This window comes from Furipterus horrens, unplaced genomic scaffold (genome assembly GCF_987537825.1).
Source record: "Furipterus horrens unplaced genomic scaffold, mFurHor1.1.pri manual_scaffold_9, whole genome shotgun sequence".
NCBI classification, from domain to species: domain Eukaryota; kingdom Metazoa; phylum Chordata; class Mammalia; order Chiroptera; family Furipteridae; genus Furipterus; species Furipterus horrens.
The window spans coordinates 23,145,279-23,170,348 of record NW_028327179.1 but is presented as its reverse complement, the minus strand read 5'-3'; the positions used below and the strand labels follow the sequence as shown (position 1 = coordinate 23,170,348).

Below are 25,070 nucleotides of genomic sequence, written 5' to 3'. Positions count from 1 at the left end.
CTCTTTACACTTCCAATTACCATATAATGACAACAAGACAGATTGTAAGTGAAATTTTGAGTCAGTTCTCTACAGAAGGCCAAAAATTTTTTTTCAGTGTTTTTTATAGAAATAAGCTAATTCAATGGATTAATTAGGCCCCAAAATGGATTCAGTCTTTAGAGCCAAATATCTCTGCAAAACTTCAATACCAAAGCAAGGGTAGTAAAAATTGAAAACAAAAATATTTTCAACTAAAGAATGAAAACAAGCTTCAATTTTCTTAGCGATTCACAAATCACCAAAGCACTGGAAAGTAATAGCAATTCAATGTGCTTGTTTTCAAAATTCAGACATTTGTGCAGTTATAATCAATAAGAACTAAATAAGCTAATCTCTGTGCACAGGAAACACCTGGAACTAATATCAATATTTAAAGTTCATCCTAATTTGTATAGCAATATATGAACGTCGTTTTAGAACTAGATGACTCTTACCATGTTATTCAAAACAAAAGCAAAACAAACAAAAAACTCCACTGGAAGAATGCCCATTTTCAAGGTTCACGTGAGCATTTAGAAGAATATATATCGATGTCTAAACTGAAATTTGCTCAATGGATTATAAATATACAGTGTCTCTTGGTAGATATTGTTATTTGTTTTTATTTTTTATTTATTTATTTTTTAATGTTTTTTATTGATTATATTGTTACAACAGTTCCAATTTTCTCCCCCTTGTTCCCCTCCACCCAGCACCCCCCTCCCCCAGCAGTCCCCCCCAAGTCCATACCCCTGGTTCGTAAAAATTAACTATCCCCCCCCTCTCAAATATTAGGACCCTTTGTAATCTTGTAAAGGACAATGGGCGAAGGTCTCAAGCTCCTCTAGCTGCTCCAAGCTGGACATGGTCGTCGTCCTACCTACCCTTGGGTCCAGAAAACCCTAATAAGAGTGGGGGTGTGGAGGGGAGGGTGGCCTTCCCACATGGGGAAGGATCGTGCAGACTCCAGGTCAGTTGGCTGTCCCCGGTCAACGGCGTGCTTGGTTTAACAGGCTGGTGTCCTTGTTGTGTTCTGGGGGCAACAGATTTGGCGAAAAGGGTTAAAAGACATCATTCAATCCATAACTACTAGATGACAAAAGGCAGGGATTAATTTTTCAATGTTCCATATTAGGGAAAAAAAAAAAAAAAGGTTTCTTTGTAAGAAGGTGTGCTAGGCACATCTCGCCTGTCCAAAACCCTTTTGCCCATTATACTTAGTTTGGGCTGAGGTAAATAGTTTAGGTTTTTCCCCCTCTCAGACCTCTGGGCCTTTTCTGTCCAAGCCATTAGGATAGAAAAGAGAAACCCGTTTTAAAGTGAAGCCCACAGACCACCCCATTCTTCCCCAACCCAGCCATTTAGTTCAGCCAAACCGTTGAGTCTCAGGAGGCAGCGCTGCAGAGAGGATTAAGTGAGGCTTATGCGTACAGATAATCACTCAGGTAATGCGATCATAGGCTTATGTCCATTGAAAACAAAAAACACGTGTTAATTTATGTAACATAACCCACAAACAAGTCTCTACGTCTGGAGAAGAAACTTTTAAGACGGTTAGTTGCCCTGTTTTATACTCTACTACTGATCATTGTGATTTTCCTTGAATAATAATTTTTCTCCCTAAGGTTACCCTCCTTGTCTTTAAAGGGACTACATTAAGTCCATTTTTAATTTATCTTGTTCGTTTGCATAAACATAACAAGAGCAGCAAATGATCACTTATGATCTTTAGTTCTGCTTTGCTGGAACTTACCCAAGGAATATTTGGGGTGACCTTCAGTCTGTTCTTCAGGGCACAGAAGCTGTGCCACATATCTGGCATTCATCCTTGCCTGTACACACCTGTTTTTTCCAAGTCTTTCTGGTCTTTCCTTGTGCCTTAAGGTCCCTTCTAGCCATCTTTCAGGAAAACAACCTTTGTTCCTTCCCTGGAAAGATTGCTGTGGACCGCACAACCAACCATGGTACCAGGCCTTTTATCTCACGGGTTTTTATTACCTTTGAAAGTCATTCCCAGTTCCTCAGGGCTTTCTGGTAACAATCTGAGCTCAAGTATGTTTCTTTTAGGCTTGACATTCCAGTCAAAGACTTGGTCAAAAAAAAAAAAAAAAAAAAAAAAAAGAACCTCTGTTGACAACTGGTCTTATTAGTTCTATGCAAAGGAACTTATGTCATTACTTACTTGTTTAGAATGCCAAACTCTGGAGGGATCAAATAGGGAGAAAAATATACAACGTGAAGGAAAATCTTTGTCCTAATATTCACTGAACTGGCATTTCCATTCTTCATATTTTCATTTTTCCCCCACTAAAAAATTTTTGTTTGTTTTTCCATTACAGTTGTCTCACTTTTTTAGCCCTCTTGTTTCCCTGCACCCTGTCCCTCCTCTGTTATTTGTTTTTAAAAATATTTATTTTTAGTAAAGTTTTTAGAGATGGTTTAATTTGAAAAAAAATCTCTGTTTGGCCAATGCCTTTCTAGATCAATGAAGAAACCTAAGAATTATTAACTTCAAGATTCTCTTAGTCTCAATTAACTTTTCTCAGATCTGAGAAAGAGCTCTTCACTAAAATGCTGTTTCCAAAATTAGATTCAGTAAGGCCAAATGCAAAACAGTCCACGTGACAGGAAAATCACAAATGCAAATACAAACCAGCTAAATTGTGGCCGAACATCAATTACATCTTTAGAATAGTTCTTGGAAAATTTAAGCTTTCTCTTCAATTAACTGTTGTGTTTAGGGATGCAAATAAGAGCTGAAATGCAGATTTCAGAATGAAGTCAGTTCTGGATAAATTCAAATTTCAGCAGAATTATATACTGCACAGACCACGCTGCCAACTGCAGCTGTGTGAATGTAACAAATGAAAGATTGTTTGAAAATGGCTCAGGAAAAGGATTGTAAATCACTTGGACATTCAGTGAGTATAGATTCCCCATTACAAATTAATTTTTAATCTAAGAAATCAGATTCAAAATAACTTTATAAAATGTTTTGTGTGATTTCATATTTTCTTAAAGATTTATGTATCATAGTATGTAGATGTGCATTCTGAGGTAGCTGTTATAAATATTTAAATTTTTTAATGAACTGCTTTTTATAAAATATAATTGTCAGAGAAATTAATCTTGGTTACAATCGATTTGTTATTTTTATTTTCTTTATTTTTTTGTTTATCAAGAATTTCCATATCATCTTTTATTGCCCTAGTTTACCATGGAAAATTGAGAGAAAGGACCATAGAAAAGGAATTATGGGGAATGAAGAAGATAATGTGATTATTGTCTCCCCAAATACTGCCTATCAGATAACGATATTTGAAATTTTAAAAAATCTTTATTGTTATACTAGAATAAGACATACATATTTTGGACATATTCATACATTCTTTGCGACAGTACAAGCAAAAGCAGTGGACATCTATCATAATAAAAAAAATTACTCATTAGGTGATTTTAGCACTGACATTGGCTTTCATGGGCTAGTGAATATACATTCTGTGGATGACTCTGGAAGGCGCTAAACACCATGAATGATGTTGGCAATGCGTGTCAAGTCTAGTTCTTTGCGTTTTATCTATTTTCAATGCCCTTTCAATTTTAATTCTTACTGAAAATATTTAAACTGTTAAATAGAGTCATTATTTTTTTGCTGGGGTAAACACAGTATGAAGACAGACATGTAATAATATTAATAGTTAGCATTTGTTGAGTGCTTAGTATGACCTTGCCACTGAACCATAAGCCCTTTGAGCACCATGTCTTCTTTATGAAGTAGTAATGACTTATTTACATTTGACCTGTGATGTGATTAAAGTTTTTGAAATAGAGTAAGCTCATTTTAACACACAGATAATTATGCCCTCTGCTGGTGATTAGAAGTTTCTGTAGCATCTACTTTTGATATGATACTCTTCAGCCTGAACATTGGATGATGTCAGATGTGGATTAATTATGTACTGGTTTTATCACTGTTTTGCTGACCCTCAGATCAGAATTCTACCAAGGCTTTGAAATTATAAACAGTCACTTAGGAGAAGGCAAGATTCTTATACAAAGTTAGTTCCCAGGAAATGATTTTGAAATGTGGAGAAGAAATTGTCTGGTGGGCTTGAGGTGTCGGGGAATGTATTAAAGGATCTTGGAATTATTATCAGGAAAAAAGTATATGGAGGTTGTATACTTAGGGCAATAATAGGAAATAGTTGTCTGCCCCAAGGATGTGGCATTTGCCATTAGGAAAAAAAACAAAGAAAAGAAATAATAGTAACCTAAGTAAAACCTCTATAATCATATTTTTGGCAAAATTGTATAAGAGTGAGAACTGAAAAATGCCAATATGGCAACATTTTCCTAGGATATAATTAGAAGACAAAACCATCATTCAAATCTTTGGTTTTGCATACCCATAGTTTCATCTGAAGGGCATCAGATTCAAAAAGTAGTCTCTCTGATTTTCTTCCTCAGGGGAAAAGTCTAGTGTAGGACTGTACTTATGATCCAGGAGTTGGCAGTGAATCAGATTTTTCAGGCTATATTCCCATCTACAAGATCATCTGGAGGAGGTATTTAACACCATCTACAAGGAAGAACTAAGATTTGTGGTAGGAGACATGACCTCCTCTTTATCAGCTATTTCTCACGCTATTATCATGTCAGCAGAATTTATTACAGGGATTACAGTAAATGGATTTCTTATAATCATCAGCTATAATGAATTGATCAAAAGCAGAAAACTAACACCAATGCAACTCCTTTTCATATGTATAGGGGGTTCTAGATTTGGTCTCCAAATTGTGTTAATGGTGCAAAGTTTTTTCTCTGTGTTCTTCCCACTCCTTTATCAGACAAAAATTTATGGTGCAACGCTGTTATTCTTTTGGATATTTTTTAGCTTTGTCAGTCTCTGGTTTGCCACCTGCCTTTCTGTATTTTACTGCTTCAAGTTAATAGGCTTCACCCAGGCCTATTTTCTTTGGCTGTAATTCAGGATCCTCAAGTTAATGCCTTGGCTGCTTCTGGGAAGCCTGCTGGCCTCCGTGACCACTGCATCTCTGTGTATCGAACTGGATTACCCTCAAACTGTGGCGAATGGTGTCCTCAGGAATGCCACGCTGACGACGTCTAAATTCAAGATAAAACAAACCAATGAAGTGCTTTTTGTCAACTTGGCACTCGTATTCCCTCTGGCCGTCTTTGTGTCGTGCACTTGTATGTTACTCGTTTCTCTCTGCAAGCACACTCATTGGATGCAAAACAGATCTCATGGCTTCAGAGGTGTGAGCATGGAAGTCCATATAAATGCCTTAAGAACAGTGCTGACGTTCTTTCTCTTCTTCATCTCTTATTTTGCTGCCTTCATGGCAAACATGACCTTCAGTATTCCTTACGGAACTCAGCACTTCTTTGTGGTGAAAGACATAATGGCAGCATATCCCTCTGGCCATTCAGTTATAATCATCTTGAGTAACTCTAAATCCCAGCAACCACTCAGGAGACTCCTCTGCCTCAAAAGGAATTAAAGAAAAGGAGGACCAATATATTCATATCGTTATTTTCTTGACATGGGGTCAATGGACTTGTGTTTTGCTTTGTTTACTTTAGATGGATTTTGTGTGCTCTCTCTGGCAATTCCCTGTCCATCTCCCACCCCCAGGACATGTTGGATGGGCAGGATATCTCTTTTTCTAGGGCTACGTACTTTAAAATATTATAGTAGTGGCATATTTTAATAACTAGCACTTCTGTTGGAGTGCCAAAAATGAGAATAAAATACTAAGACTTTGTTTGGCTGACCAGCATAGGTCTGTTATGTCTTCCCAGGTCACTGAGAATGTTGTTTCAGATAAGCAAAATCACATTGGTTAGTCTAAGACTTGGAACAATATAATAATATAACAATATAATAACAGCTTTTCAAAGTGAGTCATGAGTGCAATTTTTGTTGAAAGAAAAATATATGTTGAAAGGGCATGTCAAGGCAATGTACCCAGATATACAGGTTAATGTCTTATTTTTGCTTTTGATTTGCTACTAATTTAGATTGATAAATGCTGAGGTGCAAATGAAGCTGTGTATGTGCTTGCATACGTAACAGGGTAGGCCAGATCCCAGGTCCAGAAAGCCAGCACAAAGGCAGGGTGCTGCAAAGGGTACAGCCAGGCCTGGAGCTTAATAGCTTAGTAGCACACAGCCTTGAGGCTACCAGCTTGTGACAAAGGGTACACAGCGCCTGTGAGCTGTCGGGGCTGGACACCCCACGGAGGGTGAGTGGAGGCTTCTGCCCGTGCCTGGAAAAGGAGCAAAGACAGACCTGGCCATAGGTTAAAAAGCTGGATGCTCCCGCTGGCTTCCTGTGCATGTGGAGTTTTGGGAGGGCCCCTTTTAAAGCAAAGGCAGGGAGAAGCAGGCTGTCTTGGTTTGGGGCTTTCTTGCTTTGGAGCTTGGTGCAGGCTCCCTCTTGGCTCTTGGCTCATGGAGCTTTGGCTTGGGACTTTTGGTAGCAGGTGCACTTGGATGCTCTGAGTTTCTGGCCCTTGCACCCCCTGTGGATGGGAGCATTGGTGGGACTGGCAGATGCCAGGCCTACCAGAGGCTTGGGCCCCACATTGTTGGAAGCCCACTCCTGGAGGCTGGGTCCCATGCTGGGATGCATGCCTTACTGGGCTCCAGCCTCTGGGACACTATGATCCCATGCAGGGTGGCACATGGGTCCCGGACTGCGACATGGGGACTGAGAGCAGTGCACCCCAGATCCCGAGAGAGCTGCTGCAAGAAGATGGCCACTCTGAAACCACAGTGCACACTCCAGAGAGGATGGAGATCTGTTTGCGTGGCTGGCTTAAGGACAGATAAGGAAAAGGGGAACTTCTGAGTTCGGTTTTTTGGTTTATCGCCTTTCGGGAAGCAAGAGAAGTTTTGGGTTTTGTGGGAGAGGAGGGCTCAGAGCTGGAGTTCTTTCAGCCCTCCAGAGTTGGAACCCTGTTAATAAAAACCTGTTTTGTTCAACACAAATCTTTGGGTCATGTGAATTAAGGGCGACAAGTGGCCAAACCCCATGCTGTACAGTTACATATGCACACGTAATTCAGGGTCTCCGTTTTTTACAAAATGAAGAAATATTTTTCAACTCTCAGCAGTGTTAAACACATGCCCCGAGAGAGTTGGGGGAGGTTGCTGACTATGAAGGCTCATCAGAAAAGCATTCAGCTGGTGTCTTAACCCTTTAACTAGTGTCTTAATTCTCTCCAACTGAGAATGTCATCTGGAGTATGATGGCAGCAAGTGACGTAAAGATCTAGGGGAAGATTTTGAAATCTATTTCTAAATTCGAATGGATTCTGCTCTTTAAGGATCTTGAATAGTCTTGCTTTGAGGAAGAAAAAGTTTTTATAATATCTTACATCTCAGGGTATTTATTTGAACCTGTGACATTCTCACTGGCTCTTAGAAAACAAAAAGATGTGTAGTTTTTTAATTGTAAATAAATTGTAATTAAAGTAGATTAGAAGTTGCCAGGATGAAAAAACCAAACTGTATGTGTGTGTGTGTGTGTGTGTGTGTGTGTGTGTGTGATCTTTTTTTTTCTTCTTCTTTTTTTTTTACTTTACAAAATATTTTCACATACAATCATTTACTTCATTTTCAGAATACCCTGTAAAGTAGGCAGTAGAATTATCCCAATTTTACACTTGAAAAAATAAGCTTTAGCTAAGGTCACTCAACTACAACTGGTATTATAGTAAAATTAGTATCGAAACCTGGCTCTTCTGTCTCTAATACCAGTATCCTCTCTGTTTGGTTTTCTTTTTTATTATTTTTATGGCAACTGTAGACTCTGAAAGCCATAACAAAAAATGACGTTCAACCTATGACCTATGACATACTGTAACCTTTCTCTATATGTCCCTAGAAAGTCAGTTAAGAAATATTTCACAAATCTTTGGACTATTTATTATTTGGTCAGATTATTTATTTTCTATTTTATTCATTTAATATTTGGTTTACTAATAGACTGAAGTGATCTAAGCATAGGTGCCCCAACTTACACTTCAGTATCACTTGACTTGACTCATCTAGTAGAGAAATTGCTATGCCATCCTCACTTGTTATAGATCAGGTGGTCAAGGGGGCAAGACAAAACTCTCTGCTAGGAAAAACAGAGAGTTTTTACATCCTGAGTTCTGGATAATTGTGCAGTTGGAACTGACTCCTTAGATTATAGAACAAACCTATAAGCTTTTGCATCAGCTTAGGAGAGCCCCACAAGTCCTGATATCCCATGTCCACGCTGAAGGTCCTTTTCATGCTAGTGCCTGAATGACATAGGTAGTCATGGAAGACACTTCATATTGAGGTCTGATATCATTGGGTCAATTATATTCTCTAATATAGTAACTTTTTTTACATTTAAAAATAATTTTAATAATTATTTGTAAATTGTAAAATAATATATAGTCAATGCAGAAAATTTGGGAAATTCAGAAATATAAGAAGTGAGCCTAATATGATCACAGGTAAAATTTTCACATACATTCTTTCAGGACTCGAAGTACTGCATATGCGTATGTAAGTATGTGTGTGAGTGGGTTGATTTATTTCATATGGGGATCCTGCTGTGTATATACTTTGTACTACCTTTTCATTTAAATCATGGAGAGAAATTTTGCATTTTTAATGGTTTTATAATATTTCATTTTATAGATGTGTTTGTTCTTAATTATTTTTCTATTATTAACTTTTGCACCTTCATTAATAAAGAGTTATAGAGTTAAAAGTAGTGTTTATACTATTGAAGAAAAAAAGAAATGCACCCAAAGAAAACAAAGTAAACCCCCCAAAACAAAATAGAAGTCTCAAGTAAAGAAAAGAGAATCTTTTATTATTATTACTATTTGTACATGAGTAACCAAATAGGTTCTAATTCATTGAAAGACTTTGGCATAGGAACCTTTTGTAACGATGCTGTGAACTGGGAATTCCTGGCGCTGTGGCACAGCAGGCAATCTAAGATTCCATTAAGTCGGTGTAAAGAAACACCAATGCCTTCAGGAACTTCAATAATCATATAATTAATGTTCTATTCCAGAATTGATTTACTTTTTGTGCATATTATCTCACTGATCTTCAAAACCCTGGTAAAGGATATTTTTATCTATATTAAAGATGGGAACATCTGAACTTGGAGAGACAAAAGAATAAGCTACTTATCTGGACCTGAATTTTACCTTCTAAATCTAAAGTCCATATTTTTTTCCTAAACATAATTGTGTATCAAAGTCACAATTAAAAATATTTTTAAATTGTTGATTCCCAGGCTCTTTCTAGACATGTTGTATATAGGCTCTAGGGATGGAACCCAAGAATCTATATCGCAAACATCCATGAAAAACTCTGATACAACATGTTTATGGACCAGATTTTGTGGCCTACCAGTTTAGAGCATGTTAATACTCCTAAAAGAAGCCTAAAAAATATATTCATGTCAATATAAAGTCTTTGTTAGGAGAAACTTCTAAAGGCATTTAAAATATTAAAATTATAACTCACTCTTTTATTTATACTCTTTTTATTAAAAGAAACTGATTCGCATTTGGACACCTAATATAACAGGAGACATGTGGAATGATAAAGAAGAAATCCTGTCTTGGAAATCCAAAAATAGAAGCTGAGACTGGCTGAGTCAAAGGCAGCTCTTTAGAGCTCAACAGTCATTATCTTTGGAACCTTCTCTAGAGCTCATCCAGCACTGTGAGCCAAGCTCTCTCTGCGCATCTACTTCCCTCCCCTCACTACAGACATTTGTTGTTTGCCTTCTCTGTATGTCTTTTCTCTCATATTTTTCTCATTAGTGCTTCTGCTTATACATAATTCTTACTTCATTATATATACAACATACTCTGGGCCTTGAATTTATCTCATGGTTTCTCTCAAACTATCCATTATTCTTAATTCATATTAGTATCTGTGATTTGTTATATTTCTCTCAATTCAAGGTATTCTAGAGTGAATCTGATTATGCTTTGTCATTATCAGGCTATCTACTAGAATCAATGCTAAGACAAGTACTACTGTCCTTGGATCAGGGTCCAAGTCTCAACCAACCAAATTGAATCTGGAAGGTGATGCCACTCGTCTTACCAGGACTGTCCCTGTCCAGTTTAGCTGGACTGTGAGCAGGGAAGTTTCTCTGAAAGCATCTTGGCGTAGCGGGCATCACAATTATCATGAATCTATATGCTTCTATAATGCCTTATTTTTTTCAGGACTCAGATAAATCAAGGGATACCCACAGATTCCATGAAGACTTCTCATGTCATTAAAAGTTTAGAATCCATGCCCTGGCTGCTGTGGCTCAGTGGATTGAGCATCAGCCTGCGAGCCAAGTGTCGCTGGTTCGATTCCCAGTCAGGGCACTTTACTAGGTTGCACGTCAAGTCTCCAGTTGGGGGCACGAGTGAGAGGCAACCACACAGTGATGTTTCTCTCCCTCTCTTTCTCCTTTCCAGCTCTCTAATAAAATAAAATAAAATAAAGAAACAAACAAATAATTTTTTAAAAAGGTTTAGAATCCACAAATAGGAGTTTGACTCATCTTTTTATATTCCAGATAATTATTTTTTATCAAAGAAAACATAATTTATGAAAATGAGTTTTCTTTTTTTACTGTATAAGACCATCTACACAGTATTTTAAAAATAATTAAATTCTGAGAGTTGATTGATTATGTGGTCACACTGAGAGGTGCACATTGTTATAGTTTACCATTATTGGGCACATCACAGCTGATTTAAACCTAAAAATGGGTTTGAGGACATCTATATGTACCCTATTTCTTCCGGCTTTTTCCTCACTAGACACAGCTCTCTCTCACTCATCTCAACACCAGAAAATTTATATTTAATTAATCAATAAAGAGTTTTTGTTTTAGTTACTGGAGTTATTAGAGAGAACCATTTTCCAATTTAATCCTAAAATCTTATACCTCTTCTGTGTGACATTTCTTAAATAGTAAATTATTTTAAAAGATTTAAAAGCTTTCTCTTCACATACACATATATCTATCCAAACTTCTAAAAAAAAATTACAAAGCGTTTTTGCTTAAGAAATTCTTCCCTTTTTTTAAAGCAAACTTCCTGGATTTTACTGAAAGGCTGGATAGAAAAATGACCAATAAGTTCCGCCTAAGTAACTTCAGGGTGAGAAGAGATCATATAAACTTCTCAAGATTAAGGTTCTGAATGGACCACTCACTCTGCCAGTGACACCAGATGTTGATAAATTCCTAGCAGAAGGAGATACTCTGATAAGCATGGATTAGCTCCATATCAGTTATTTGACCCCTGATTTCACAGAACAAAGAGAGGAGGTCAATTTCAACAAGGGTATGTTGGCTGGAAAACTATAATAGCTCTGTGTGTTTGGCTTGGATGGGGATGGCTCTCAGTATGAGGACTAGTAAGGGCTGGGATAAGAGAAAGGACAGGGGGAAATAAAGGAATATCTTACTAGCTTTGTAATTTTTGTCTGTGGCTCTGTTCTGTGTCAGAGATTTCATAGAACAGAGGCTCCCTGACACATAGGAAATAATACTGAGATTCCATGCTTCAAGTCGAGGGGAATGAGTCATTGATGAATTTCTTCATATGGTGCTGCACTATAAGCCCATGTTATATGTAAAAGACAAATGAAAGAACATTTTTAAGTGTCATAACACAGAGGTGCTAAAGACAAGCACTCCATGGAAAATTATGAGAATTAGAGAGGATGGGGCTTTATGGACCCAGTTTTCTGTGTTATGATTTTTAACTTTGAACCTTAGGTATTCATTTTTGGAGACTCTTCATTGTTAGGATTTGTCTCAGTAATTAATTCAAAATTGCTAAGTCTGTGCTCATGTCCCTTTTTAAAAACGTTGCTTCCCTGTTGTGGTCTACTGCAGGTTTCCCAGTACTTAGTTTTATGAAAGTATAATAAAATGTCCATTTTTCCTTTCAATTATCTTAAAATCATTCATGGATTTTGTTTTTGCTTTTCAAATATATATTGTTTTCTAAGGAATTTCTGTAGCTCTGCCAGTATTCCCAAGTTTCTAACATACAGTGTGTGTTAAAGTTTCTGTAAAAAAAGTTTCCCAAAGATACCGCCTCATTTCCCACTGCCTGTTCTCTCATTGTTCTGAAATGTAACTCATGTGGGTTTATGAGCTTGAATGCATATGAATAACTATTATTATTTTCTCATTTATCTCAAGCTTTAAGTAATTTCTATTTATGTTTGTTATTTTCACCTTGACAATTGTTCCCTTTCCTGAAGGAGATAAAATGGAAGTTAAACTATTTAGCTAACATTATAGCATCTGCAAATATTACTTTTTCTACCTAAGTAAAGAAATTTCTTTATTCTTATTTTTTTATTCTGGCATAATTCAAAACCAGTTTTACTTCATTATTAATTTATAGAGTATTTCAAACTACAGTTACTGGTTATATGATGAAATCATTACTATAGTGAATTTTTAGTTAATTCATTTGTGTACTCATATGTTATTCAAGTAGCTTTTTCAAAAGTCAGCACATTCTTTTTTAAAATTATTTGTTTTTTGCTTGTTTATTTTATTAGAGAGAGGGGAAAGGAGAAAGAGAGGGAGAGAAACATCACTGTGTGGTTGCCTATCACTCACGCCCCCAACTGGGGACCTGACGTGCAACCTAGTCATGTGCCCTGACTGGGAATCGAACCAGTGACACTTGGCTCGCAGGCCATTGATCCACAACAGCCAGGACTGCACATTCTTTAGTACCTGGAAACATAAAAGTCAGAGAGTTTAGGTTTTAATTTCCCACAACATGTTACCTTCCCAAATTTTAGAAACTGAGTAACAGATCTCTGCACATTCCATAGATATTCATGTGCAGTAAAATTTTGTTATACATTCAAAATTATCTACCTAAGAATAGATTTTTGGATGGTTCTATATATAACTTGAGTCACTTACACATGAAATAATATTTTCCTATCAGAAAACTCTGGAAGGTCATTCATGAATGCATTAAAGAGAATTCCAGTAGTTTTTACGCTGTTCATCCATCCAAACCACACCTTCCTCTCCTTTTTATTAAGAACTGCTATTGTCAAGGATGAGAACTGATCTTAGTTGCCCTGAGCAATCTGCAGAGATGTTTTCAAATTTCAGGGATCTTTAATTTCCCACAAGAGGAACTGTTAGGACTGATCATTGGTGTTTAGTACTGTTTTCTTTTAGGTCTGTATCTTTTCTAGCCAATTATTTGTAACTTTCTCAAAATCTAGGGCTATGTTATAAGTATTTTGGTGTCACAAAGAAGTAATGTTAATGAATTCAACATAAGCAGGCACTCGAACATGTCTTTTGAGAAAGAATCATATGCATCTCTGTGGAGAGAGAGAAGTATCAACATAAAAATAGGCTAATTTCATTTCCAAAACTGTGAGAAATTGAGTAAGACAATTCTACTGTCACTTCCATGAGAAAAAAAAAAAAAAAAAACCACAATAAAATCGAACACTGATGGAACCATTACCTGCAAATTTATCTTTGTGTCTCAGTTTATAAACTGGGATAAAATCATAACTAACGCTCTGCCACCCAGTGGCAAAATTTCACTTTAAATAAAATAATGGTTAAAGTAGTCAAAAGACTACAGCCATTAGGGATCTTGCTTCAGAAACTTTTATACCTTGTTGGGAAAAAATGTGGGAAAAAAGAAGTTAATATTCAGGTCAGGGGAAATTTGGGGCTAAATGAGAATAACTAGCCCAAACCAAACAAACAAGCAGTAAAGAAAAAAAAAAAAAAAACAGAAACAAAATTATTATGACTTGAGGAGATAACTGAAAAACTTGAATTTTGCTTGGATGCTCAATATCAGTGGATTTGCGTTCATTTTTTAGATGTCATAGTGGTGCTGTGCTTATGCTTTAAAAATAAAAGCATTTTAATCTTTTAGGGGAAACCTAAAATGATTACTGGTAAAATAATGTGCTACATCAAAGTACTAGGAATGAAGGGAGATACATTGGAGATATATTTGAAGAATCTGGGCTAGAAATTGATTATTTTTTAAGCTGAATGATGGTTAGATGGAGATTCATTACATGATTCTGAATGAATATAGCCTATACTTAGACTTGTAATTCAATACATAACTATGACTCTCACTAAGAGAAAAGAAAGAAGACTGATAATGCAAAAAAAAAAAAGTTAGAAAAAAGAATAAATATATTCCAGTAGGAAAATATAGAAGAGTAGTTAAGAGCATGGCCTCTGGGATCAGATTATCCCTGTTCTTTTACTTTCTAATAATTCTGGGAAAGCTATTAAGCCCTTTTCCTTATTTATGACAGCAAATAGCAATACTATATTTTTATGGTTATTTTAAGTAATGGAGGAGCCAGTTGTATACAAAGTGCTTACAACGTGGTCTGGAGTAATAAAAGATATTCAATAAATGTTAACTTCTATGAACTATTAGGATAAAAAATGCAAAATCCAGAACGCCTCAGTCCATAACTCTCTTTATTCAGGGCTTCTAATCACTTCTGTTCATAGTAAAGGAGAATGTTACCTTGGAGGTGTCATCAAATGTCATCGGTTTAGTCAAACATTTCTCTAGTTAGAATTAGAGACTTCATTAACATTTTCTTGGAGGCAGCATGATATAAATTCTACTACCACCAGGTGTCAGTATTGCTACAAATTAGACTTTAACAAGAAATTTTTTGCAACTTGGCCTCACATTTTATTTAATTAAAGAGTGAAAAACCTTATTTATCGAGTTTCCGTCGTTGTAACTTTTAATATTTTCCCAGCTTGTGACAGGACCTAGCGTCACTCACTAAGAAGAGAATCCTATTTAACTTCTGCTCGATGCCGCAAGGAACTTTTTCAAGCAGAGACATTTCTGGTGTTTTATTTTGTTAGTTTCTGAAAGGGCACAGATTACCTTTCAGTTCAAACTTGTGCATTTAAACTATCTAACAAAACCTCTACTGTCTTTTATAGCTTACTAAAAACAATCACCAGTTACTCTACTCCAGGCTCAGCAAATTATTTTAGCTTTTTTTTTTTTTGATATTTTTAATGTCCCTGAAATAAGTTCAGCTCCAGAAATATAATATGTAACTCTGCATGCCTTAAGATTAAGTTGCCAACTTTTCAATAGATTCCTTTATTTTCATCCTCTTTAAAATACCATTTCTGATTTATTTATGCACAAATAAATGAAGTACTGCTCTTCACCATAAAATGAATTGTTTGTACAGTATCTTGAATCTTAGATTACCTTTTTTCAAATTTTCATATACAAATTTTAAGTATTACAACAAAATCCTCAAAGTTGCATTTTGCCAATGAAATATTTATTTGGAAAAATCATATTCCAAATACAGTAAGAAACTGTGTTTATTAGTAATAGTACAGTCTTCTCCTTACATATCTAACATCAATGTAATTTACCAAATTTTGTGATAATTTATAAAAGATACCTGTTGGATTAAAATATAAGTCATGACACTAAATACAGGTAAATCATTATCATCAAGTTATTAATAAGGTAGAAAATAAACTTCCTGCATTACATTTTAATAGTAACACAATGGCATATAACTAAAAAGGTAAATTTTTACTTACCACTTTTAATAATATGGTAATGTTTTAAATGCTAACTTAATTAATGGCAACAGTCCATTTACTTTGTCACCCACACTTTTAATCTATTATTTAAAGTTAAGTTTGTAATTCAATGTATTATGTGTAGAGAAGTGATAGAGTTTGCATGCAAGAGTATGACTCTGGAAGCAAGCTGTGTAGCTTTGAAACTTGGCCGAATTGCCCCAAATTAGCTGTCTATCTCTTGGTTTCCCCATCTGTAAATGGGGAGGATAATAATTGAATCTATATCATAGAATTGTTGTAAGCATTAAATCTGTTCTACCATATGCAAAGCATGTAGTTAATTATGTACGTAAAGCACATGTTGTCTGGCACATGGTAAATACAAACACACCATTATTATTATTATGGTGCCACTTGTACAGTATTTACCTGGAGATAATTTGTTTTATCCAGCATTCTTTATTTGGATAAGAATGAATAATATATGCACACTATGTTTACATATTACCATTACTTACATATATCCATAAACAAAGCAATATGTTAACAGTGGTTGTCCCTGGATATTGGGATAAAGGTTGAATTTTATTTTCTTCTTTCCAAAATGAGAAGCAAATAGTTTTATAATTGTAAAATTAAGATAATTTCTTTTCAAACAATGTACACATTTTAGCATGGTTTATATCTATGAAAGTCTTGTCCAAGTGTGTAATAAAATGGATCATGTCAGCCTCCCTTAACTGTGCTATGTGCAAGTCAGTATAGAAGATAATGCCAAGGATATTTTATAAGACCCAGCCTCTCATTTCAAGTAAAATATAAGGTAGAATGTAAAATATGCTATTTAAGTCACAAGGCACTAATGAGAAGTTTTAAAAAGAAGGTTACAAGAAAATCAAAGAAGGTGAGATTTGAAGGACAACATTTATTCCAGCAGACGTAGCAAAAAAAAAAAAAGAATAGGCCAATTTTATTTAGATTTGCAATTTCCTAGTCCTGGGTCCTAATCTCCAAAATAATACCGTGTTCTGAGACACATCATGAGCAAAGACTTGTGTAATTGCTAAGTTTCTCGTTTCTCTGCATTTTTCTACTACATGGGTGTTAGTTGCTGAAAGATGATAAATAGAAGAACAGCACAGAAAGATTTATCACTGACAAACCTCATAAATACACTTAGGATTCAAAAGTAAATTTACCAAAAGCCCCGCGGCCCGTTAAATCTGCAGTGAGTTTGCCTCTTTCTCTACAGCTGTTGGGAAATGTCCCCAGCAGAGACATGTAATGAATATTTTCCTCTCAGCTTGTGGCAGGATGATTGTTAATAATTGCTCTAATGCAGGGTTTTGTTTTTTTAATTTATATAGGGAAAGACACTCCTCTCATTAAAAGTAAAGCATGCAGATCTCTGCTTTTTCTTAAAATGCAAGTAGTGGATTATCTAGAATTTTGGATTCTCTTTGCTCATTAAGATAGTTGGTGTGGTGGATTGAGGCCTGAATATTGTGAGTTTTCTCCAAATTTACTTCCACTGCATTTGGAGCAGCTCATTTTGAGTGAATTGCTCTCAAATAAGAAGGCCTGAGAGGAAGACTCTGTCATAGACTCATAAAAATATATTGAAAACCAGCTTTGACTATGGCTCCAATGGACAAATAAGGCTGCTTTGTAGCACTGTATGGTATGTGCAACCAGAACAAGATGTGCATTTGGCATACAGGGCAACCTTTTAAAGCAAAGATTATTAAATAGCAATTTTAAAAAGATAAACAACAATTAAAGCCAATACATGTTTGCTTTCACTAACTTCCTTGTGCCATCTTCCTTAAGAGACAGAGAAGGCCAGGAGTGGAGGGGAAGTTTACCAAGACATACAAGAACAGGTGGGCAAAATTTTAAGGTTTGCTGGTGAACACTTATGTTAACTCTTTATAATTACTACTCAAATGAGTGTTTTCAATAATATGTACTTTACCCTATAGAAGCCCTACTGTCAAAGGAACTATAAATAAAGTATTTGCACGGTGCTTAAACCATTTTTAGTGGCGCCAGGAAGAATCCAGTCCTTTGATTAGATAATTATCATTATTTTTTTCCTGGGTTTCGGTGGAATTCTGGGTGATTACTAGTGACACGTCACAATTCCAGGTTTGGCAGACACTCTCGGTGCCACCTCCACCCCCTCAGTTTTTATCCTGCCAGAGCACTTCTGCCTAACCTCCTCTCCTTGCTGGAGCTGCCCACGCGTCATAAGTGCTGAGGTTTAATACCACCAGCGACTCGCGAAGCAATAACTGAGGGGACTGTTTTACGGGGCTCCCCCGGGGCGCTGAGCTCCAATTGCTCCACTTCATTGGCTTCTTTCCTTTTCCTGTCTCCCTTACTCGCATTCTTACCTCTGTTTGGGGGATCACCTCTGATTTCGCCAGAAACCTTAAGTGTCTGCTTTTGGAAAAACCTAAATCAAGACACCAGGAGGCGGTATTACGATCTCGGGAGGCAGAAAGCCTTACCTAGCGATCTTGGGCGGATAACTTGACCATTCTCCTCAGTTCTTCACCTTTAAGATGGGAATAATGGGTACTATCCTAGACACAGATGGGGGGTGGGGAGGCAGAGTCTGAGTCACAACATGCCTTATAGCTTCTCTTATCTGTCTTCAATTACTTGTCAATGTCGTCGATGGGAAGGAGGTGTCCGGGAAGGTTATTACAGTGGATAGACTTTGGCCTCTGAGTCAGGTCGAAATGGATTCCAAATTCTAACCAAACTATCTATAATTGTGTAATCTTGAATGATTTGCATAAATTTTCTAAATCAACCTTTTTCGGGTTTTAAAAGAATTAAATGCATTGGCATATGTAAGTTGCTGCAAAGTCCCTTATATCTTCTGGATTCACTTATTATTAGTATTACTACTACTCCGTCGGCAGCCGTCCGTCTCGAGAGACGATGGTGTAGCTTCTTAAGAGTCTATCTGCACCGCCGAGAATGGCTGTGCAGTCCGACTCGGGAGTGACACGGTATCTGTCTCCTCCCGTGTTGAATCGACATCTTGCGATGACGCTGGAGTGTCCTCTCCAGTGAAGCTGAAGCTACAGAGCCTGGGCAGGGTGATATGGAGGGTCTGCTATTGCCCATGCAGCAGAACCCCCCTCTCTTCGCAGCTGAAGGGTCCAAGGGAAAGACGGAGTCAATACAGCTTGGCTTCAGGTGCGCCGCAGGAGTTGCCGGTGTTGACTACAACATCAAACCGCCTTAGGGACTCCGGCTCCGGATTTTCTGTCGGGGTTTACTCCCTTAGCCTTTCCCCTGAAGAGGTATGCCGCAAGGTAGCGGAGGTTTTTTGGAGTCAGAGTTTTCCTTCTCTGATGTACCCTGACTGGAAGATCGAACCAGCGACACTTAGCTCGCAGGCCGACGCTCAATCCACTGAGCTAAACCAGCCAGGGTTTGCAACCAATATTACTACTACTACTACTACTAATAACTTATTAATATTAATAGTATAGAGATATGACTTTGCATGACCACGAAAATTCACTTAATTTTCTGTGGCTCAGTTCTCTCATCTGTGAAATGACAATAATTATAGTTTAAACTTCATAGAGTTGTTATGAAAAGTCAAAAGTCACACGTAGTAATTGTTATATTTTATGACAAAACACTTGGACCATAGTATATGACACAGACTAATTGCTTAATTTTATGAATAAAAATCCAAAAGCTATGCATTTTCTGTGTACAAAATAAGTTTTATACTATCTCTAGGGAGTGGCCAAGTCAAGAATTGACTGAAAGATACACGTGTGTGTATGTGAGAGAGAGAGAAGGAGGGAGGGAGGGAGGGAGGTAGTTCATGTTAGTTGGTAAGATTAACCTGTGGATCTGTATAAATGGAGCGAATCCAGAAAGTGAACTGTCAGCAGACTCAGCAGACAGCTCTCTTAAAGAGGACCAGGAGACACATTAACTACACAAAGAGGAGAGAGATGGCCAGAAAACTGTCTTCGAATGGGCAGAAATTCATTTTATATTTATAAGCAGTAGGTATGAAGTCAGTCCACCAATGACTTAGGGCAGAGACTTGTCCTTGCAAAATTTATAGCATGGTTATTTTAAATTGCAAGGATCTTGTTGCACATAGGAGAAATTATTAATTGCTACAGTAATAGCAGGGGCTTCTCCTCCACAGACAATACTGTACTTGAACTTAGTAATTAGGAACGCAATGTTAACTACTGTCTTGCAGCCAAATATAAACTCCAACCACAAAGGAAATGACATGGTAGTCCCTCACTAAGTTTCTCAAAGGCAGTTTCAGAAAATCATGGTCTACATCTGATGGCAGCACAATGAATTAATGGCCTCCAGCCTCTGCCTGACCTCACCCTTCCCAGCTGTCACTGGGAAACAGCTCCTTCTGCTGCTTGCTTCAACAGCACATCTACTTTTATGTCCCATGGGCTTCTCAAAATAAAAATGTTTTCATTTAAAGTCATGGTTTCCCCATATTTTTCTCCTTTTAAAAATATTTGTTATACTACTTAGCAAACTGAATCCTGTGAAGCTTCAAACAAAATGGCTTTATTTTTTTTCAAATCATGACTTTTTTTTTTTTTTTTTTTTGTTACCTGTCTTCTGCCTTCACCCCGGGGGGCGTGTCTACCAGCCCGAGCAAGCTGCTCACCTGTTTTTTGTTACCTGTCTTCTGTCTTCACCCAGGGGTTGGGTCTACCAGGCCGAGCAAGCTGCCCACCTCCTCTTTGTTACCTGTCTTCTGCCTTCACCCCGGGGGGAATCATGACTTTCTAATGTGAGATGTTGAATCTCCCTTCCCTCAGCTTGAGAGCATCCCTGCCACCGTAGCATTTCAGCCACCTGGCTTGTAATACCAGCAGTGTCATTTCTGCAGTTTGAATTAGTGTTCCACCATGAGAAAGCCCAGGCTAGGGTAAAAAATATGTGTGAGTCCTACCTCACACCATGCATAAAGAAATCAGTTGACATGAATTGTAGATCTAAATATGAAAGAAAAAGTAAAACTTCTAGAATAATTTTGAGAAATTGAGATTTGGGGACCTATTAAAATCAGTATCCATTAAATGTGCTACTTAAGCATTAGAATTCCAATGTTCTATTTATCAAATGACACCATTAACGGAATGAAAAGGCCGTCACAGAGATCAGAGAAGATATTTGCTACCCATATAACCAAAAATGTTTGTATTAATAATACGGGGTGGTGCAAAAGTAGGTTTAAAGTTTGTGAGTACGGGAAACACAGAGTTTATTCTTATATTATTTCTTAATTATTGTATTGTTTTCAATACCAACAGCTGTAAACCTACTTTTGCCCCACCTTGAATGGATCACTGTACAGCAAAAAAAAAAGTACAAAGTGTTGCTATATGCAACAACGTGGTTAAAAGAGAGTGATGGAAGGAGGGAGGGAGACATAAAAAATAGAAAAGAAGTCTCACCTACTCTCAGTTAAAACTTGAATCTCACAACTTCTTTGCTCTCTTCAACAAAAAGCCTGCCCTGCGGCTCAGGGATTTACAACAGGAAAGAGAACATCATCTCCCTTTTTTTCCGCTTGAGCACAATTGGACATAAGACGGTTCATTGTAACACTTCTCAGCACTCTTCTACCCTCTTGTTGTTGGTGGAGGAGATGTTTAACTGTGAAACGCAATGTATTTAGCAGTTCTCGCCTTTTGCATCCTCTAGTTGTCTTTTACCAATCAAACTCAGCAGTGCAATCACATTCATAAGCACAACTTCACCATTCTGTCCAGAGCACATAATGTTTAAGTTGGATATTATCATTATCATCATCATGGCTATTATTATTACAATTTTTTAAACTAGGAAACTGAAGTCCTCATCAGGAATTTAATGTTCAGAGCACTTATTCAAGATGACGATCCCAAACACAATACGCTGCAGATCACAGTGGCACGTGCATACTTTCTGATGAATGACAAAAAAAATATATTTGTTTGACTAACATGGTGTAATTCTCTTTTCATATCATAGTGTAGTCCAGCTCCACTAGTCCTTTTTGTTTCAGGCAGTTATGAGCTTGGTTTTAGATGGATATCTCTAATGAGATGAGAGGGTTGAGCAGATGACAGTTTGCAATCAAGTTTCTGGTTCTGGGAGTGACAGATCAGGTAAGCCTCACCCTTTATAGAAGTTGATTCAGGAAATTCTGGTCTCACATTTTTCTCTTTTCTTCACTTATATAGCTGACAGATCAAAACAGCACAGGGCTCCCTGAAATCTGTCTTGGATGTTTATCTTCTCTGCATTTCCTTATGAAAACAGATGGAGTTTGGCATTGTCCTGGATTCTGGGGAAATATGCACTCTCCCAGAGGCACAAAAGAGTTCTAAAACAACAAACTTTTCAAACTAAGGTTGCCTAAATTGAAACTCCCTTGTTGTAACAGCAATAAGAATACTGTTTGTGAAAGTTAGATCTTTCAACTACTAGTGGAAATGCTGACAACAGCTGTACTTTCTGTTAGTACCCAGTGTTAAAGTGATGCTCTGGCCTCAGGTGCAGCTCAGCAGATAAGCGAGAATAATGCTCACTAATTTGACCACCAAGCTTCTCTAAAGCAGACATTGCAAATTGCACTTGTTTTGCACCCTTCATAGTAACTAGAAGAATTCCATATATATAGCCATATATTCCCTTAGGGGATAAATATTATACTATCTGGGGGATATAGCTGGTTAAAGGTAAAAAAATTTGACCTCAAAAAGATAGAGAACAATGTAGCAACCAGAGTTGAAGTATATACAGATAAGATACTTTTCCAGGAGGAAATTCCAAACACAAAAAGGAGCAAAGTTTAATTTGTGGTACAGCATCATTTCTTAAGGATTAAATTGTTCCCACAAGTAGATACTTTTCCTGAAATCTTAGGATATTTATCTCTCCAAAAAATTCAAGAGTTATATGTATGAACTTTATGTTCATATTTAAAAGGTAGCATGGGCTAAAACAATCAAAATTTATTTTGTATGGATACAGCATATTGAATCAAAATCTGAGTCTTTATTTTTCATTTTTTTCCAATACATTTTTGGAAGTTTATTTGAGACACTCAAATATATTAAAATAGAGATCTCCAACTGAAACAAAATAGGTCCTTGAAGATCAGACTTGGAGAATTTGTAGTTTCAGAGAAGGAAAAGTCTTTCCTTTAACATATTAATTAAAATCATTTTCTAAAATTTTGTGTAACACATTGTTGACCGGTCATGAGTTAACTCATGTTTTCATGCCCAAACGTTGTTGACCTGTCATGAGTTAGCTTGTGTTTGCACTTGCATTAGCTATTTCAATTTCTAAAATTCAGGGTGATATAGGATATTGTAAAACCTTTCTTCATCTTGTTCAATCATGTTCACTTTATTATTGATAAAATTACTTTTCTTGATATTTAGGTTTTTGTCAAAGTTTTGGTATTACAAAAATTTGAACCACAGACGGATCATGAACAATTTTTCAATGAACTATATGCAGATGCTTTATCTGATTGTCTGATTGATTTTGAAATATAGTAATTTGGAAGCTGATAGTTTATCAGAAAACAGTTATCCGTCTGACATTAGACCACCAAAATGGCAAAAAAGAAATGTAATAGGATCTGAAAGTAAAAGTGATTTTGAATAAGAGTGGATTGAAAATGATATCACACCAACTTTGCAGGATTATTCAAATATTTCTGATGTAAATGTCAAACTTAGTGATCCACAGAGCATCAGTTAAGTGACAGATTTACCTTTTGATAATGATTTTTTGGGTTTAGTTGTTTCTCAAACCAATTTATATCATCACCAAATGGAACAATTTTGTAAAAACTACTAAAACTTTACCATGGATGGAAGTTACCACTAGTGACATAAAGTAATTTCTTGGTTTATTGATATTGATGGGACAAACTAAAAAATCAGATTGGAGAGATTACTGGCCAATGGACCCTTTGGTTGAAGCACCAATATTTCCTGAAACTATGAGCAGAAAGAGGTTCAAGCAAATTCTTACATTTTTCCATCTTAGTGATAATTTACAAAATACACCTAATGAAAACAGACTATATAAAATAGACCTCTTTTGGATTACTTGATTCCAAAATTTCAGTCTTTGTATATACCTAAACAAGAGTTATTCCTAGATGAAGCAGTGGTACCATATAGAGGATGTATCAGCTTCAGAACATAAAATCTGGCAAAGATAACAAAATATGGAATTTTCATGAAAATGCTTTGTGAAAGTGAGACTGGCTACATTTGCAACTTCGAGATCTATTCAGGTGAAGGCAAAAAAGACACAAAGAACTATATTATCTCTCTTGGAGCCATATCTTGATTCTTGACACCATGTATAGCAAGATAATTATTATAGCATCTCTACAGCTGAAATATTATTAGAAAAGAAAACACTAGTCTTTGGTACCATAGGAGAATCATAGTTTGCCAAAGGTACTAAAAGAAAAGTCAAAGAATCTTCAGAGAGGGGACATGATGTTTTCATGGAAAGGACCCGTTGTTCTTACATCATGGAAAGATAAAAGACTAGTGAATATGATATTGACTATTCACAATGCCTCTATGAAATTCACTGGAAAGCGAAAGAAGAATTCTATGGAAGACATAGTTAAACCTGCATGTGTATTAGACCACAACAAATACGTGAAAGGTGTCAATCGAGCAGACCAGTGTTTGGTGAACAGCAGTGTCTTGAAAAGGTATAAAGCAGTATAAAAATGTAGCATTCTTTCTGATCAGTTGCACTTTATTCAATGCATTCAAAATTTACTGTAATTACAATTTTCAAAATAAAATAAGGTACAAAAATTTCTGCTAGAAGTAGCTAGGGAATGGATAGCTGCTGATTCAAATGAATGCAGCACAGAGCCTGGCACTTCTGGTGCCCCTAAGAGAGCTCCTTACGTTGATTCACCACTCAGGCTCTCAGGACAACTAAAAGACCACATTTTAGAAAAAACAGTCACTGATGTAAAAAAGAATTCAACTAGAACATGTTGAGTATGCTCTTCAAAAGGAAAGCACAACAAACCCAGATATATTTGCAAAACCTGTTGTGAATCATTGCACGTAAGTGATTGCTATAAGTTTATCATACCAAAAAAATTATTAAAATTTATGTAGAAGATATGTACAAAGTTTCATTTCAATTCATTATGTATAAATAAAGTATACTGAAGTTTATTAGATTGTTTCACTTTCATACTCAATTATAAAATAATAGCCAGTGACTTGAGATAGCTTCTGCGTAAAATTGCCAGTCAACAATGTAGGAAAGCAAACAAATGACTTCAGATTTCTTTGTTTTTGATCAATATGTGATAATT

General features: G+C 36.4%; 2 protein-coding genes across 3 annotated transcripts in view; both read left to right on the top strand.

The window, feature by feature from the left end:
- LOC150001403 (perilipin-2-like) overlaps positions 1 to 25,070 on the top strand; it is a 219,453-nt gene that overhangs the window by 45,648 nt on the left and 148,735 nt on the right. The window lies entirely within an intron of this gene.
- On the top strand, positions 4,635 to 5,543 carry LOC150001406 (taste receptor type 2 member 2-like). Its single transcript, XM_090287824.1, is given in 1 exon segment — positions 4,635 to 5,543. A coding segment is annotated over 1 exon segment (909 nt).